The sequence below is a fragment of the Aulonocara sp. 'chitande type north' Nkhata Bay genome, linkage group LG20 (genome assembly GCF_057382095.1).
Source record: "Aulonocara sp. 'chitande type north' Nkhata Bay isolate Kocher_YH1m ecotype deep benthic linkage group LG20, A_spYH_male_GT1.1, whole genome shotgun sequence".
Lineage (NCBI taxonomy): Eukaryota > Metazoa > Chordata > Actinopteri > Cichliformes > Cichlidae > Aulonocara > Aulonocara sp. 'chitande type north' Nkhata Bay.
Window position 1 is genome coordinate 23838098 of NC_141363.1, and position 17767 is coordinate 23855864.

Sequence of the window (17767 nt, forward strand, 5' to 3'; positions counted from 1 at the left end):
CAGGACAGAGCTTAATGTGAATAATATGGTTTATGTTGAGTATTTTGTAAATGGAATTGATGGCTCGATAGCCGTATTTGCCCCTCATCTCATTGGCATTATTAAAACGTAACCATGTACTGGCTGCTATTTGCTGTCTTTCTTTAAAAATATGAAATAGTGTTAAACTAAATGTTTTGAAGCTTTCCTAAAAAAGGAGACATGATATTTTATTGGCACTGTCTAGCACAGGCTCCACATCTGTCCCTTTGGTGTACAGATGTGGATGCCTAGTCACTTACATTTGACTAGACTTTAGCATGTCATATACTGTTAACCAAATTAAGCTTAAATGCAGGTTAATTTAGCGCACTACGGTTTCGTGCTTTGCTCATCTGCTTCTGCACAATATGAACAAAGAAACAGGAAAAAAACTGAATAGATACTTCATTTCCCAGCATACCCCGGCGCAGGACATGCCCGTGATGTCACAATAAGTATATATACAGCTACAGGGAAGAATTTCTACCTCCATTGTTACATTGTAACAAACGGGGCCGGGGCGAAGCGGGGAGAAAGGCGTCTTCTCGCTAGAAAACCTGCAAGATTTTGACACCAAACGATAAAGAGCAGAGCGCACCGTTATTGCGAGAAGACGGCGAAGTAAGCCCAGACGACTGAACCCGCCCCGGCGAGAAGAAAAGGATAAACGAACACAGATGTCAGCGGATTTCTCCATTACACCCATTTAAAGGCTTACATCAGGAAGACAAGACACTGAGGGTCTTACATTATTCATGCTGCACCGAAAAATGTTGGAGAATAAAGCGCAGCTAACCCTATGACGCCCCTTCTTCCTATCGTCTGTCCTTTAAATAGATAGGAATGCATCATTTAAATAAAACCCGCCGGTCTTGCACAGCTCCCGTTTTCTTCGTCATCTTTCAGTGTGCAGAACAATGAGCATGAAGCCTAAGTAGCCTGAAATAGCCAAATATAAGTGTTGCAAATTGACAATCACGCAAGCTTTCATCCAGATTACTTCGGCTCCACGGTTGCAGTCTGGATACTCGTTCAGGGATCTCGGTTTTGGCATAAAAGAGCGTCTCATAGGGCGTTGAAAGATTGATGTGCAGCTCCTATTGGAAACAGAAACGACCTACGAGTTGGTTGGAATAAGGGTCCCTGTTTCTGCCCCAGGTAAGTGGGTTTAGTGTTTCATTAACCGGGCGGTTTGCCATTGTGTCTCTGTGTGGCTCTTTTTCTCTCTCTGTGTGTGTGAAATGGAAAGAGAGAGAGACAGATAGAGAGCCTTGCCTTGTCAGACTGGCAATATCTAACCTCCCCCAACACAGTCAGTCTGTATGTCCACATTTAAACAAATAGCTCCTCTAAACTGCGTGTCCCTGACGGGTAATATACCGTGAAGTCACACCTGTCGGTAAACATCCTGTAACATGTCAAAGGCAAACTTAAGTCCTGAAAGAAAAGCCTTAAATTCCTAAACTGAAATAAACATTTAATGTCAGATGTGTTACTCTGGTTTTTAAAAAAAAGGGCACACATTTGGTGTCATAACCACAGCTGCATCTTTACAGGTTAGGCCCTGTCCCTTACAGCCTGTCAAGGTGGGTAATTTTGTTGAAATTAGGTCAAGGTATTAGTCTTTAATGGTCATAATTATTATTAGGACATAGATTAGATAATTTTGGACTTTCCCCCCCTCAGAAGTAGTTCCAGGAAAGATCACTTAGACTGCATTTGAGCAGCTTTTTGGTATCAGCACATCCCTTTTCTCTTTTTAGCTGAAGGACAAATTTAATTGTGTAGTTATTACATAAATTATGCTATAAATGTACGTGTCAGTTTGAACATTCTCCTGCAAGCACTTAAAAAAAACTGAATGAAAAACTACAGAATGGGAGTTGCTCCATTTGGTATGACATTACAATATGTTGCAGGCAGTAGCATGCTGCATAGTAAAATATGAATTACCTTGAGAAGTAGCTGGTTCACACTATAGGATGTATGGTAGTAATATGGTAGGTTTAAGGTAGATGGATATAGTGTCTCTATGGGACATAATCATCGGTGTTAATATTGATGTATAATTATTTGCAATGTATCTGTGTGAATGCAGATGCCTGTGTAATGCACAGGACATAACACAGTGTAACATCAGACATGTATTTAGCTGCTTTCATTCACCTTGTTTGACCTCTCCTACAGATGCAAGTGATCAGCTCCCTCCTTCAAATTCACCCATATCCATCCCTCCCCCTACACTCAGTTTATAGCAGATTTTCTTTAGGGGTAAAAACAGATTGTGAAGCCACAGACATTATTTGCTTCAAGGCTGCTTGCATAAACTGTGCTTGCCTAGTTGCCATGGTTACATTTTCAGACTTGATAATTTCAAAGTCGGATTTCATGTGAGATGGGAGCCACACAGACGAAATGATGGAGCTGGAATACAGATGAAAGGAGGCAGGAGCGAGCAGATGTCACCTTTTTGTTCTGTTTGTGTTGTCAAGGGCTGACCTTACACAGGAACAGTTTGATAAAAAAATTAGCTCATTCTCTAAGTGACAACACGAGCATTTTGTTTCTGTGGTAGTAAATCACAATGTGTCATGTGTTCACATCTTTTGAAACACATTTACTGGTGCCGGGTATGTTTTTTTGTGCTCCTCTGTGCCCCCAGATACTTAAGTTTCCATGGAGGCAGGTTCGTCCCTCAGCCTCAAACGAAGATATGAAGAGGTGGACAACAGCTCTCCATTCTCTACACCTAAGGACTCTGACGATGACATCTCCAGCAGTGACAGTGCTGACAGCTGTGACAGCCTCAACCCTCCCTCTAGCACTGCATTTACCCGTAAGAATCTCATTAAAGGAAGTCGAAAGAAACTGAACAGTTAATCAACGCAAGTATTTAGTATTTGGTGTGTAAGACTGTATTGAAAATCTTTCTCCCTTTTTCCCCGCTTTAGCCACCTCTATCCTCAGGCAGCACAAGCCGTCACCAGGGGGGAAACGTGTACGTTTTGATTTGGTGACGGTGTATTACTTCCCCCGGCGGCAGGGCTTCACCAGCGTGCCCAGCCAAGGGGGCAGCTCCCTGGGTATGGCCCGTCACCACTCCTCCATCAGACACTACACACTGGGGGAGTTTGCACGCGAACAGGAAACCAGTCACCGGCACACTTTGCAACAGCACCTGCGCCAGGAGAAGCTGAATGCCCGCAAGATGAAGGTAGATTAGATGTATCAGTCGTGCCCCAAGAGGGTCAAAATTCAAGGCACAGTAGTATCTTCCAGCTGTGGGCACTTTGCATGTCTCCACTTGCAGTAGTGACTCAGTACATGTACTTCCGCTCTGTCCTTCAAGACTTTACAAAACTTTCTGCTTTGTGACCCCGTACAAAAACAGTCGAGCTGGGGCCCCTTTCCACAGTTCCCATGCCTGTGAGTTGCTAGGTGTCCTGCTGAAGACTAATTACCCCCATTAAACTCCTGAAACACTTTTACTTCAATAACTGTTTGAGGCCACTGATGTTTCAAACAAATTCACACAGATTAAAGAGCGATACAAAAGATGCATATGTGTTTATTTAGTGAAACTTAGTTTTTTCTTCTTTCCTCCCCCACAAATCAAGTCATAATCCCCTCAGATTTATCTTGTGACCCATTGGAGGGCTCCGGCCTCCAGGCTGGGAACCAGTGAACCAAACTACCAAAATAGAAAGTATTTAAAAGGAGTTCAGTTTGGACCAGCTGTAAAATGACGCTTACATACAAGCTAATGTGTATGTAACACTTAACCAATGTAATACAGCAAGTAGTTACTAATTTTCTCATGATAGCTTATTTTCATTAAATCATATCTGGGTTTGTGTCCTTTAATTTATGCAGGAGTTTTAGTTTTTTGAGGCCTTTTCTTAAATAAAGATCGCAGTACTTCCTTCACCATTCTCCGTTTGAAAACCCTTTGTTCAAAATGCTAAATCAGCTGCAAATATAATTGTTTTTGAAGTATCACTCTTCAGGATACTTATCTACCACTTGAGCTTAAAATAGGCAATCAGTTCCTTTTTCACCTCAGCTCACAGTTCCACGCTGTCGTCCACAGCTGACAAGGAACGGCACGGTGGAGTGCGCTCAGGCGGAGCTGCTGACTCTGGACGATGTGTCGGATGAGGACGTGGACGGTGTGGAAGTGGACGACTGTTTCTTCCTTCAGCCGCTGCCCACCAAACGGCGTCGAGCCCTCCTGCGAGCCTCCGGCATCACCCGCATCGATGCGCGTGAGAAAGCTGAGCTCCGAGCTATCCGCCTCTCTCGGGAGGAATGCGGCTGCGACTGCCGTTTGTACTGTGACCCTCGCCATTGTGGCTGCAGCCAGGCTGGTATTAAGTGCCAGGTAAGAGCTGTTGAAAGCGAGTTGGGTGCATTTGCAGAAAGAGGAGAGCTTCTTTGCAGTTTGCTGAGACTAAAAACTTCAAAAACACATTTGCAGTATTTGAATTGTCTTTTATTTGAATTGAACTCTTGAATTAAACTGTGAGTGACATTTTGCTGCTTGTACGCTAAGAGGGAAGTTTCACTGCAAATCAAGCCAAAGTTGCTCTGAGTGATCCTGAAACATTTCTATCCTGAGAGAAGTGGTCTCCTCCATGATTACAATGGCCCCCTTTGAGTTCAATTACACGCTGTTGCCATTACAGCCTACAGATCTCAACCCAGCTGAAGACCTGTGGGACATTTTGGTCAGATGTGTTGCAGAGCATCACCACCATCATCATCATTATGACCCCAAATGAGGGAATATCTTTTTGAAGAATGGTGTTCATCCCCTCAGGAGAGTTCAGTAGCACTGATGCATGTAGATGCCCAACAACTGACTAAAACAGTTTATGCTGGTTTTCAGTGTTTCTCCCCTAAGATAAAATAAATAACAATAAATACAAAATATTTGGTTGTTCCGTAACAGTGTCTCCCCTCATTTACGGCCACGCTAGTTCCTGTCATCCTGTTTCTCTGCCGGCAGACTTCAGCCTATGTCTGTCAGAGAAAAAACATGTAGCGCAGTAGCAGAAGAGAAGATTGTGACAACTTGTTAGCCTGCAGCGCACACTTCCCCACAAAAAAGCCAAAGACAGGGCGTCAGATGACTTCAACCTCCTTTCCTTTCAATTTGTTTTTCACTCACTTGTAGGTGTTTTGACATTTCACAGGGGGAGGGAAGCGCATTAGTAAATAAATAATAGAAACGAATGATGACTGACTCCTGTTTTGTTGCTTCTGTTTAAGTGTGCTGGTTTCGTGGAAGGCTGCGTGCCGGCTCGCTGTCACATTGTCATGGCGTTCTGGGGCTCTCGAGTATAACAGAGCCATTGTTAATATTATTAATAACACTGGTGCTTTCCCTACGATAGCTTAAAATGTCTGGTATGAAAAAAGCCTATTCATCTGATTTTATGTGGGGTTTTTTTCTCTCTCTTTTCTCGGCTAAGGCGAGTGCTGAGGCGAAGAGATGTGATCAGAGCTGGGGTTTTTTCTTAAATCTTCTCTTCTTTTTAGCACGATCATGAAAAAAACAACCAAAAAACAAAATACAAAGCCAGTTTCTAGCACTTTTCATGAAATCTGGTGGTTAGATGGAACACGGGGAAAGGAAGGTCCCGTTTAATTGGGGAGCAGATATATGTCAGCTAAATAAACCAGTTCAGTGATTCTAATAAGAATATCTTTATTCTTTGGTCATTTTTAAGCAGCAAGTTAAACAGTGTGAATGCACAGGCAAGCTGTGTTGAGCAACTTTGTTAAAGTTTTGAGAATTTACTCACTTGATGTGTTTTATAGAGGCAGATGCTTTATTCTGCTTGCTCTGTTATCTCTTTCCTCACTATTACAATGCTGTTATCTGATCCAGAACCGGCTGCACGCTTTTATTGATCAGTGCAGTGAAATCAGAATTCATAAAACATCGGAATGAAGCAGTAAATCAGACATTGTGTTATCATTTATTTATACACCTGGTGTATAAATAATAACCTGAATCTTTTGTCTCATTTGCTTATATTTTTACCTGTTAGGAGGAAGTACATCTCTGTCTCAGCCTGACTTGTTGCACAGTAACCAGATTATCTCTTGATTGCCATGATTTCCTAGATTTTCCTAGATCTCCTGAACAACCGTAAACACTTTCATAACTTATGTAAATTTAATCAGTATTTAAGCATTTTACTTTCAAGATGAAATGAGAGTAAACTACCTCTGCCTTATTCTTCAGGTGGATCGAATGTCTTTCCCGTGTGGCTGCTCTAGGGATGGCTGCGGCAACGTAGCAGGTCGTATTGAATTCAACCCTCTACGTGTCAGAACTCACTACCTGCACACCATCATGAAGCTGGACGTGGAGAAGAGGAGGATGCTCATACAAGGAATGGGAGACCAGTATGCTGAATCAGACCCGCTGTCTTCCCCCTCCTCCACGTGTCCCACTTCACCGGACCTTTCTTCAGTCGCTGGCCTGGACTCTGAGCTGGAGGAGAGCGAAGTGCAGTCGGTCGTGGAGGTTCAGGATCTTCTGGCGGAGCAGGATATACTGGAGAGGGAGAACGAGACAGCCGTGCTGCACCTGCAGAGCGCAGAGGAGCAGGAGAGGAGGGAGAGGGAGGAGGCTGAAGGGGAAGCAGTGCAGCCAGAGCTGAGTGCTGATGGGCTCACAGAGCAGCCTCTTTGCCTCCTACCCAGTGCCTTGGGAGGGGAGCTGCCTGAGCAGGCAGAAGTTCCAGGTGTTGAGCAGGTCCTCCTGCAGGGGCCTTTCCCTACAGGGGCTACGGTCTTGTGCATCACTGACAACCAGGAGGAGAGCCCCTCTGACCTCCTCAAAGACTCCTCTTCCCTGCTCTACTATCAACTCAGTCCCATAGAGCCTGGAGCCTTTGAGACGCTGCCCAGAACAGAGGAAGCTGAACAGGAGGAGCCTTTGGTGAGGGAACAAGATGCAAGAGAAGATGAGTTTGCGGAAAGGAAACAAGAAGGAGGAGAGGAGCTGAAGGAAGATAAGCATGAAGATAAGCCTTTGACCGATGTTATTCTGTGCTCAGAGGAATGCGTGGCAGCAGTGGAGGAGAGGCCTGCGAGTCCTCAGCAGAAGATCCCGGAAGAACAGTGCCAAGAGCAGTCGTGCATGAAGAAAGAAGTAGATCCACTGCCTCCTGAAGTTTAGTACTAGCGTCTCTGCAGATAATTTGCACAATAGCTTCATCTAAGATGAGTAAATTACACATTTTACATGTATTACTGCTATTATCATAAATAACTACAGGTCTCCTATAGTGAGTGTCAATAAAATATGTGAAGAATGAGCTTGAGTGTTACACAAAGGAGGAGAGATGCTGAAAGCACATACAGATCACTCCCCAGAAGTAATATGGATGCAGTTCAAAGACAACATTGTAGGTAATTCTGTTGGGGGTGATGAATGCGGCCTTAATGGAAAAAAACACGGAAACACTTGTGCGTAGGAGTCGATTAGGAGTACAGCGAGTAGTGTTTTGTTCATTTCCAGCGCAGCAAACAGAAAATACAGTGTGTGAATGCTGACATAAGCCTTTTGTTTTGTGATGTATAAAGGTGTCAACACTAAACACAAATTGTTTTTTCAGCGCGCAGGAAGCTGGTGTATTTTGATACTTTACCGGCTCACTTTCCATTACAGCAATCTCACACTGTAATCAAGCCAAATGAAGGCCTCCGATCCAACCTTCCCCTGAAAATAGACCTAATAATCCTGGAAATACTTGTTTTTGTGTACTGTATATGCATTTGCAATGTGCAGGACAGAGATGAAGTTTCTTTGATCTGTATGCACATTGCGAAATGAGGGCAGCAAACGTCGTGGCTCTGTCGCATTGAGAGGAGGAGGAAAAATAATTTTAAAAAAGAGCAGAAATTAGCACTGGCTGTAGTTGTTACTCACTTCGGACTGCTCGTACAAATGCAGTCGATTTGTCAAACAAAAAAAAAAAAGTTTACTTGTAGTTGCAATGCCTATGACATTATTTCTTCGAGTAATGTGTCATTTGTGGATACTATACTATTGGTTTTGAAGTTGAAGTCGTTGCAGTTCGTTTTCTTTGGGAATGAAAGGAAATGTAATTTCTTTTCATACTGCTACATTATAATGTCATGTTATGATGAGTTGCCAGAATAGTGCTTCCTAGTCTTTTTTTAATTGATGTTCTATAAGAAAGCGAGGATTTTGAATCAAGTCAAATTTCCCAAGAAGAAAACAGCAGTAAGAGTCAAAGTCAAACTGAGGCCTGTGCTGTTGGAAGTAGTTATTATATGAAACAATGTGATGCTAGTAATTTATGGATCAGATTGACATCGACCTGAATCTGCGTGTTTTATGTTCCGTCTGTATGTGTGCGAGTGTGTGTACATCTACTTTACATTTGTACGTCTGAGTGAGGGAGGAGGGTATGTACTGTATTAGAGATTGGGAGGTGCTGGCATTTCATTCATGACAGGTGCTGATGTTACAGATTTACAGTTTACAGGATCTCCTCCCCATTACCACGAGAAACAATGTTTCTCCACTTGATTGATGTAAGAAGTACCAGAGAGCCTCTCGTAGGAACGCAATAGCTACTGCACTGCAAAAATCATTAATGTGGTGATTATGGAATGAGGTGTCTCATGATTATGTAAATGCAATCGTACCGCATTTCTGCTCTTTCAGTGTCTTTTTTTCTAATCTCGGTCTGATTAGTACTGATCTGCGTAAGCGTGCCGACTCTTCTTACACAAAATCAGTCCTTTGTTTTGTTGCCTATAATTACAGCTGTTGCTTTGTGTAACTGCTCGCCGAACACAGGATGTGCTGCCGTGTATCAGATGTCTGATGTGTTTCTTTGCCTTTTTTGTTTTGAAATTGTCTTAATCTAAATCTGCTTACAAGTTGCACCAAAGCAGTGGTTTCAAACCTAATTAAATGATGCTTTCATCCATCAGATTCTAACAAAGCAGTCTCCTCTAGTTATTGTGAGGCTGCAGATTTATTGTGGCTCTTTGTGTTTGCGTGACTTGCCTTGATATAGTACCATCTTTGAAGTGATGATGATTACAAGCTGCCTATTGTTGAGCTTTTGTCCTCGGCTTTCTACTAATAAACTTAGGTTTGGGACCACTGCACTGAATTAACTCCAGTACACTATGTGATTGTGTGTTTTCTCTGCGTGAATGGGGTGTGTGATTGTTGAGAAGACTCATAAGTTTAGACTTCATCTAACAGCTGTGAGAACTACTCTCATGCTAACTGTTGCCTAAAGTGGACACAAAAGATTTTATACAAAAGTAAAAACAATAAATTACTCATTGCAAAAAGGATCAATGTTTCTGTGTGTTTTTTAATAAAGAATAATAAGTCTCCTATCATTCCTGAGTATTTGTAATCGCAGTAATTCAGACAGATTATGTAGAATCGATTAGTATAAAAATATTACACAATGAAAGGTTTGATATTATCAGCACGCAATTATGTATCAATTTAGTTCACAAAAATACATTTTTACTTATTTTTTTAAATACTTAATTTTTGTTGCATGCACATAAAACACAGACATGACTGTAAAAACAGAAATACACAACTAAGTATATCACATTTTTCTTAATAGTTTGCACTGAAACAATCTACAGTTCAATGAAACACAGTTCATTCATTGTTTTGCAATGCAAAATTGAGTGATTTCATTATTAGTGCCTATTTTAAATTTTTTGCCTTTACCATTGTTATATTTAAAAAAAAATGACTGAAGAATGCGTGAAAATAGCAGGTAATATGTCGTAATATGTATTATTGAAAATGAAGTAGAAGTGGAAAACGAAAAGCCTTTCTTCTCATTTAGTTAAGTGTTACGACTTATGGGTGTCCACGGTGCAATATGATGTGTCACCGCTAGATGGCGGCATAAAATCAGTACAGTATCTGTGATACGGCTTCCATTCTCTGCAGTTACCGTTAAGAAATCTAAGGCGCCACATGTTAACTATGGCTCCGAATTGTAGTTTTAAACGACTTAACAGATATATAAACATATATGTATAATAAGTATGCCAGCTAGGTTAACGGGTTTCCTCTTTTACAATCATTATTATTGTTATTTTTTATTTTAAATGTCATTGATACGGGTTTAAGTATTCAAACTGACCATTTCAGCATTGCCCTGCCTATGCCTCTTGACGTTTTCTTACATTTACAGTTCAGTGGATGTTCCAGCCAATTGTGGAACAAAAAATATTTGCCCTTTCCTATCTTTAGTTGCAGGAAAATGTGAGCTAGATAAGCTATCGCCTCTGTTTTCCATTGGCTGCTAATATAATAAGCTCTTCTAACGGATACAAGTGTAAGCAAGTGTACAGCTCTGAGGTCTTTGCTCTGGGATCCAGGATGCCACTGCACTTACATTCACTATCTGGCAAACAGCTCTGCAAGCCAGTCACTGGTAACTCTGGTGCAGACAGAAATCATACAGTGACTGTGTGAGTCTTTCAAAGATTGCTATAATGTAATTATATATCAAACAGCTCCATTTTTAGACATGAACTTCATTTTCAAGTTGAGTTTACTCCTCAGCTTGTGAAAACAGCAGGTCTACAAGAGGTGTGTCCAGTCTATGAAAATAACCCTAACTTCCAAGACTAACATTATGTGACCATAGTGATAAAACTTTAAAACATAGCCTGTAATTAAATGTGCACGTCTGCAGCAAGATATTACTTATAATTACTTATGAAGTAATTATAAGTAGTGCTAAATTAAATCGTGATTCTAAATCAGCTATTGCTGTGAATGTGAGCGAGAATGCTTGTCTGTCTGTGTGTTGGCCCTGAAATAGACTGGCAGCATGTCCAGGGTTAAACCTCGGTTTTACCCTATGCCTGGTGCCCCTGTGACCCTGGAATGAATAATCAGTTCAGAAAATGGACAGATTTACAAAGTTACTGTTAATATTTGTATTTCTTTTTCATTATTTTGGCCACAACTGTGAGCAGGCAACTTGAATAGCTGGATGCATAAAAGAGAACCTGCTGAGCCTTTATTTAATGTGGGCTGGAACTGATATGAAGTGATTTGCTGAGGTCTGCTAGAATCAGTGGTATGCTCAATTTATCTGAAATAAATTCCCCTCTTTTTGTGCTTGTCACTGTGTGCTTGTGTTTTTATGTGTAGAATCCAGGATTGAGACTAAAACAACAAGCATATTACATCGGGAACAATTGTGGCAGTGGTCCATGGCTCTGAGAGCTATACATCATCTGTTTAGCCTTTCCGGCCTCTGGCTTTGCATTGTTGAACTTCTCCAGTGGCCGGAAGAACTGATAGCTTTCAGGATGATGATGGAGTCCATCATGAGCCTGTGGAAAGACGTAAAGAAAACAGTTAAAAAAAACATTGTAATCAGAGAGAATCACTCCCACAGTCATCTCAGAGCGTGTTGACATATGTGCTAAATCGCCAGCTTTATCTAGGCTTTAATTTTACTGTTGTGACTGGACAGATCCATGAAGAGCAGCTGGGTGTTATGAGTGATGTATGTGACATGGAAAATTGCCACACCATCTCACTCCAGCCTCCCAGTCTGAAAGTGCTGCTCCAGCGCCTGGAAAGAATGCTCTCTGTCCCCCCCACCCCCCGTCTGTGACGCCAGCGCTATGGCATCATTAGTCCTTCACCGAAACCGGTCCGTTTTAAATGGAACTATTCATAAAACTGGCTCATGTTATTTTCACTAGTCTGCCCCGCTCGTCACATGCTGGCTGAACTGAAGAGGGAAATCCAGACCCTCTTGTGCAAAGTTCATTCTGTGCACTCGGGAGAGAAGATCGCAATAACCTTCTGAATGCAGGAAGAAGGAAACAATGGGGGCAGTGAAGGTAAAAACAATACTGTGGCTGCTCAAACTTTCCCTCTTTGCCCACTGGTGAAAATACAATATATCTTCCTGAAGTTCCATCCATTCGCGTCCGCTTATGTCATAGGGCGAGAGGCGGGGTACACCCTGGACAGGTCGCCAATCTGTCGCAGGGCCAACACACAGAGCCAGACAACCATTTGCACTCACATTCACACCTATTGGCAATTTGGATTAACCAATTAACCTATCCCCACTAAGTGCATGTCTTTGGACAGTGGGAGGAAGCCGGAGCGCCCGGAGAGAACCCACGCAAACACGGGGAGAACATGCAAACTCCACACAGAAAGACCCTGGCCTGATGGTGGAATTGAACTCAGGACCTTCTTCTTCTTCCTGTGTGGCAACAGTGCTAACCACCGTTCCACCGTGCTGCCCCATCTTCCTGAACTTGTCGCGCATTTTATGCTGATGTGTTAGAAACTCCAGTCTCTATACTTACCATTATACATATATTTATATATTTTGTTAAGCTCTTATTAAACGTAAGTTTGCCTAAAGGTAACAAAATCCCCCCAAAAGCAAGGAATCTGAAAACTCCTGGGACATATAGCAACAACTTCAATTTTTAAACACCTTATTTTTTTTTAAACTTAAAGGTACTGCTGAAAGGTACTGATAGCTGATATGTTACTTTTGCAGGAACCAGAGAGTAATCCTGTTTTTCTGATACGATGCCAACACAACAATAAATGAAAGATAATAAATGATACATTTGTATTGTCACCTTTTAAATTTAGCAAGGCAGTTGACATGCAGTTAGAAATAACAAAAATAAAAATGTATACATTACTTTATAATTCTGTTGTTCTTTTTGTAAAAAGATTGTGTTTTAATAATTTCTGGTAATTGACTTTGTCGTACTGGAAAAAAAACACAGCAGCCCAAAGCTCTGGGTATGGGATGGCACTGACAGAACTAGCAGATAAAAACAAAACAATGCAAGTCGACGAAAGCCAAACGACTCTCACCAGAACCAGAAAAACAGCTGTGGACACACAGCTGTGTGAAATATGGTTTGTCTTGCACTGACTGCTGGTCCCCAAGGACATGTTCGTCATAGCTATCCAACTTCCCTAACAACAGCCCTAAAACACCACAAATTGTGGAAGTAAGTTAAAAAAAATAGCAGCATGTAGTTTCAGTCTTGTGCATGTTTCCCTTTGTTTTTTCTTAAATGTTCCATGTTCTTCCTTCCTTTCAGTCTTATAATAAAAACCATCCCATTAGCTAAGCACCTGGCGGCATGCCCAGCTTCCCTCGAGGTGGAATAAATATCTATATGCTTACAAAGTCTCTTAACAAAAGCCAGTATGGATAACCTCATTTGAATGTTTTCTATTTTACCCAATGAGGAATAAGAGGTGACTTCATATCAGAGGCATCTGGAGGAAGAGGAATCTCTTGGCTTGACCTTTGCAGCTGTCAGGATGCGTTCAATTTGTGTAAACAAAAAAGGGGCCTTTAAATTGCCTGTTGTTAATTGGTCGGTAAAAGTGGTGCTCAATTTTGGTGGTTAGTGTCTTTGCTTGCTGAGACTTCTCTTCATGTTTATTTCAAGTCTCGAGAGGCAGCTGAATGGTCGCAGTGGTTGATGGTAATGAGAGAAACGCAAGTTTCAGGGAATGTCTGGTGAATGATGACATCGTCTTTGTGTGTGATAATATGTCGTTAAAATAAGGTTCTGACCCATCAAACCACATTTTAGCCACATCTACACCGCGGCTCTGGGGATGGGAGTGTCAGTCGGCCCATAACGCTGTTTCACGTTGAAATATATCAGCACTAATTTGATGGATTGCATGAAACGTCGCAAACATGAATGTGTCACAAAGCCAGGCGTCCTTTTTGTTATAAATAGTTTGTCATGTTGGAAAAATCTTTTTTTTTTAAAAAGAAAATTACAGCTTCGCTCTGAGAGTTAAATGTAATGTAACACACGAGAGGCCCAAAATGATGCCGTGTTGTGCATGAAAAAAAAGTTACGCTTTTCTAAGCATGCATTTTCTATCAGTACTGTTGTGGCTCTGTTCATCTGTTGATTGCTGCTGATATGTGTCCAAACTTCTTTAATCTTAAAATACTTACTTAATAATGACAACTGATTCTAGTTGCACTGTACAGCTGTACTAACTGGTAGATTAAGCCACATGTAGTAATCTAGGTACATACATGTCTTCTTTATGTCTTCCTGTTATTTCAGTGTTCTTCATAACTTCTTCTTCTCTTTCTCTCTGTTTTGTCTGATTTTATATTTGTTGTTTTACCCTTTTTTCTCTTTTAATACACAACTTTCCCTGTTTTTAGTATGTTATTTTTATGCACATGAAGCCCTTTGAACCTTTACATTTGCTACTGGCGTAACAAATAAAACTGACTGGACTTGACACAATCTGCTGGGGTGGTCCTAGTTTCACAGAGGTGGTGGGAACAGGAGATAACTGTGCTTTCAGAAATCTGGGAAAGGATACAGAGTCACTTCCTGTCCATGTGCCCTATTCCCTAATGGACAATTAAGTGAATCATGTAAAAGTCCCCACTTGTGGCAAATGTCTAACCCCCATTACAGCGGCCAAGTCACTTAGCTTAATTAAAACCATGCCCCAACTTCATATTTTTTGTGTTTCTCCCATTCTCATAAAAAACCTAGCAATGATAGTCATCCTCAGCAGGGGCCAGGCTGTGCTGACTTTTATAGCAGCTCAGTTTTCAGTAGTGGTATTGTACACTGATGCTTTAATCGAATGACCTCATTTCCTGTAACAAAGGGGTTCATTGGCCTACCTGTAAAAACAATGCGCTGCCTTGCTGCCTCTGTGGGTAAGACTTTCCATACTGTGTGTGCTGAGCTATGTATGTGCAGTGTGGAGTGTGTGTGTGTGTGTGTGTGTGTGTGTGTGCTGAGCTATGTATGTGCAGTGTGTATGTGTATGTGTGTGTGTGTTTAGGGCAGTGATGTTGGTAGGACTGAGGGTGATTTCCAATGTGGAATAATCTGCAGGGTTGCAGGAAACATATTGCATTAAGGGGGTTGCAGGTGCAGTTGAGTTTGAAACTGATAAGAAATATTATGTTTTATATGATTGTTTTTTGTTTTTTTCTCCCCCCAACACACTTATTGGAGGGATTCTGTTAGGGGCTATATTCAACTAATGCAGTGCCTGTTTGAGTAACGTGCAACACATGCTACAATTTACAAGTGTTTCCTAAATGCATCACTGGAGGCATTCATTAAGTTCCTATATGACAAAAGGATAGATTTAGGGAATCACTCACTGAATGCATGTATTTAACAGTTTTTTTAAGTCTTGGTTTAAATTGTTTAGGATAACGATTTGGCCCTTAGTTTTGTTGGTTAAACTTAAAAGGCTTTAAAGACTTGGGTAGCTTGTCCTCATAAAGACAGCCAAATAAACATGTCTGTGTATATTTATGCCCCATCACACAGAAAATCCTATCCATGACTCAACACCTTATCACAGTGGAGGCATTTTTGTACCTCAGTGATTCTAGGATCTATGTTGCTGAGGGCAATTTACCCCTTCTTTCAAGGCAATTTTGTTCTAGGTGAAGGGCCAGACTATGTGCGACAGTGGTTGTACATTCTGGACAGTCACATGATGAGAAGAGCAGAACTGCAAACTAATCACCACCTGGAGGTGAGTTGGATTAGGTGGTGGGCAGAGAGTGCTGGACAGGCCTGGCATACTCAAACATACAGTGTTTGCAGCATAGCTTCAACAGCATTCCACAAAAAGGAGCTTTGGCCTATTTTTGTGAACTATCTAATCCATGTACAGATCCTGCCAGAGCTTGGTCTGCAGTGCAGCAAGTCAGATTTGTTCTTGGTTGGTGTTGGACTCTGTCAGGATTGTCTGTCATGGTCAAGAGCTGGAGGAAGTGGCTGAGGATCGGCAGGTCTGGGTGTCTTTACTTAGACTGCTGCCCCCATGACCCACACCTGGATAAGTAGAAGATGGATAGTTGGATGGATGGATACAGGGTGGAGCGGGCAGCAGTCATTCTGGGGGAAACATTGCTCATCTAACTTGAAAATCAGCAATGCATTTTATGCTTTCTAGCTGACAAAAAAAAAACCAGACACAGAATGAGTTGGAGACATAGAAAGCATAAAAAGATTGACATAACCACCATGAATCCGCCCACTGGTTTTGGACTCCGCATTTAATGCTTCAAACTTAGCATTTTTGCAGACATCATTTTGCTTTTTGGATAAGTTATTAAAAACACACTCAAAGATGTTTGCAGTGGAAACAATCCACAGGAGATCAAATCATTTTCTGATCCGTAGACTCATTTTTAAGCTCTGGAGGTTGCCCATAGGAGTAAAAAGAAATAGATATGCTGATTAAAGTTATTACCGGCTACATCGATGCAATGTGGAGTTACTTTTCCAGGTTGGTCTAGGTTACAGCATCAGTTATGGCGTAGAATTACAGAAAGGTTTGGAATTACAACACACCTATGGTGTAGATTTAATACAGAAGTATAAATCCAAAATTATTCAGGTCCTTGGCAATACACATGCACAGACTTGTCACGACAGTGACAGGACTGAGAGACCTTTTAGATTGTTAGTATGATATTAATTGTGAACACCACTTGCTTTTTTGTTGCATTGTTACTGCTTTAAAGAAATTGGGACAAAGAAAAAAAACATTCCTAAATATAAAAATATGTACTTTTTTGGTTTTAAATAAACCTCCTGTCTTACTGGTGACACAGAGTGTGCTGGGAATAGAGACTTGGTCTCAAGTTACAGCTGGGAAAACAAGTGTAGTATGAGTCCAACAGGTGATGGGCTTGATGGAAAGGCTTGTCATAACACTGCAGTGCTCCACCACTGCAGGCCTTCTCCTGGAAATTAATTACACATCAGGGGTGACTTCAGATGATTATTTATAGCCCATCTTGGGGGGTTTAGTGGAAAGGGGAGCTGCTTAGAAAGAATGGAAGTATCAGAGAGCTGCTCCACTGGACACTGAGTGACATCCCTTTGACTTGTGGGCTAAATAAAGTAATGTGAGGTCATTCAAAGTTTGACTCTTTAAAGACCCGCTCTGCATCTGCGAACTGCTGTCAAATTTTAAATGTTGGCAATCAGTAACAGATAACAGATCAGTTCAACCAAATGAACATGAGGTTAAGCTGGCTAATGCTCTGGAATGTGGAGTGAGTTTTGTTTACTCTGTCCTACCTTCCTTTTGGATTATTTTTAGTTCATGTTCATTCAAGTTCATGTTCCATATAAATCACTGAGAAGCAGGACAGGCAGAAAAAATGCATTTAACCTAGGATTCAGATTCAAAAGACTTCAGTGCAAGCATGCTGCGTCATCTGAGCTGTGCAAAGCTGTGCAAAGATAGAAGATGATGCACCATCAAGAGGGTAGTCTAAGAAGGTCACAATAGTGCTGAATGTCAATTTGATCTCCTGCTTCTCTCTTTAATGACCACACACTCCCAGCTGCTCCCGGAGAAAATGTTATGGTTCAGCACTTCCATGAGATGTGATGGCTTTCCCACCAGTCCCCCTGAAGGGAATCACAAAGAAATCAGATTAACTGGGATCTTCATCTGTCTGGGTTTGTAAGAGTTAACAGAGACTGATGAGGCGTTCCTAAAAAAACATCAGAGGATGCTTCTGTGATCTTGGTACAGATTTACTCCACTCCCATGTCAGACAGCATCCTGGGAGCTGATAAAATATTTCAGTAGAAACCCAAAACGCCTTTCCCTGAGATTAAACTCCAGGGAGGAGAGAACAAGATGTATGGAAAG

General features: G+C 41.5%; 1 protein-coding gene across 2 annotated transcripts; it reads left to right on the forward strand.

The window, feature by feature from the left end:
* Positions 1-386: 386 nt before the first annotated feature.
* On the forward strand, positions 387-9375 carry csrnp2 (cysteine-serine-rich nuclear protein 2). 2 transcript variants are annotated; one of them, XM_086277958.1, is made up of 5 exons: positions 387-1179; positions 2684-2857; positions 2973-3235; positions 4112-4402; positions 6275-9375. In XM_086277958.1, exons 2-5 carry the CDS (start codon positions 2698-2700, stop codon positions 7214-7216), a joined length of 1656 nt encoding a protein of 551 aa, XP_086134084.1. In that variant the 5' UTR covers positions 387-1179; positions 2684-2697; the 3' UTR covers positions 7217-9375. The 2 variants fall into 2 exon arrangements, with proteins under 2 accessions (XP_086134084.1, XP_086134085.1); XM_086277959.1 differs by lacking the exon at positions 387-1179 and having other exon boundaries at positions 1188-2857.
* Positions 9376-17767: the final 8392 nt, after the last annotated feature.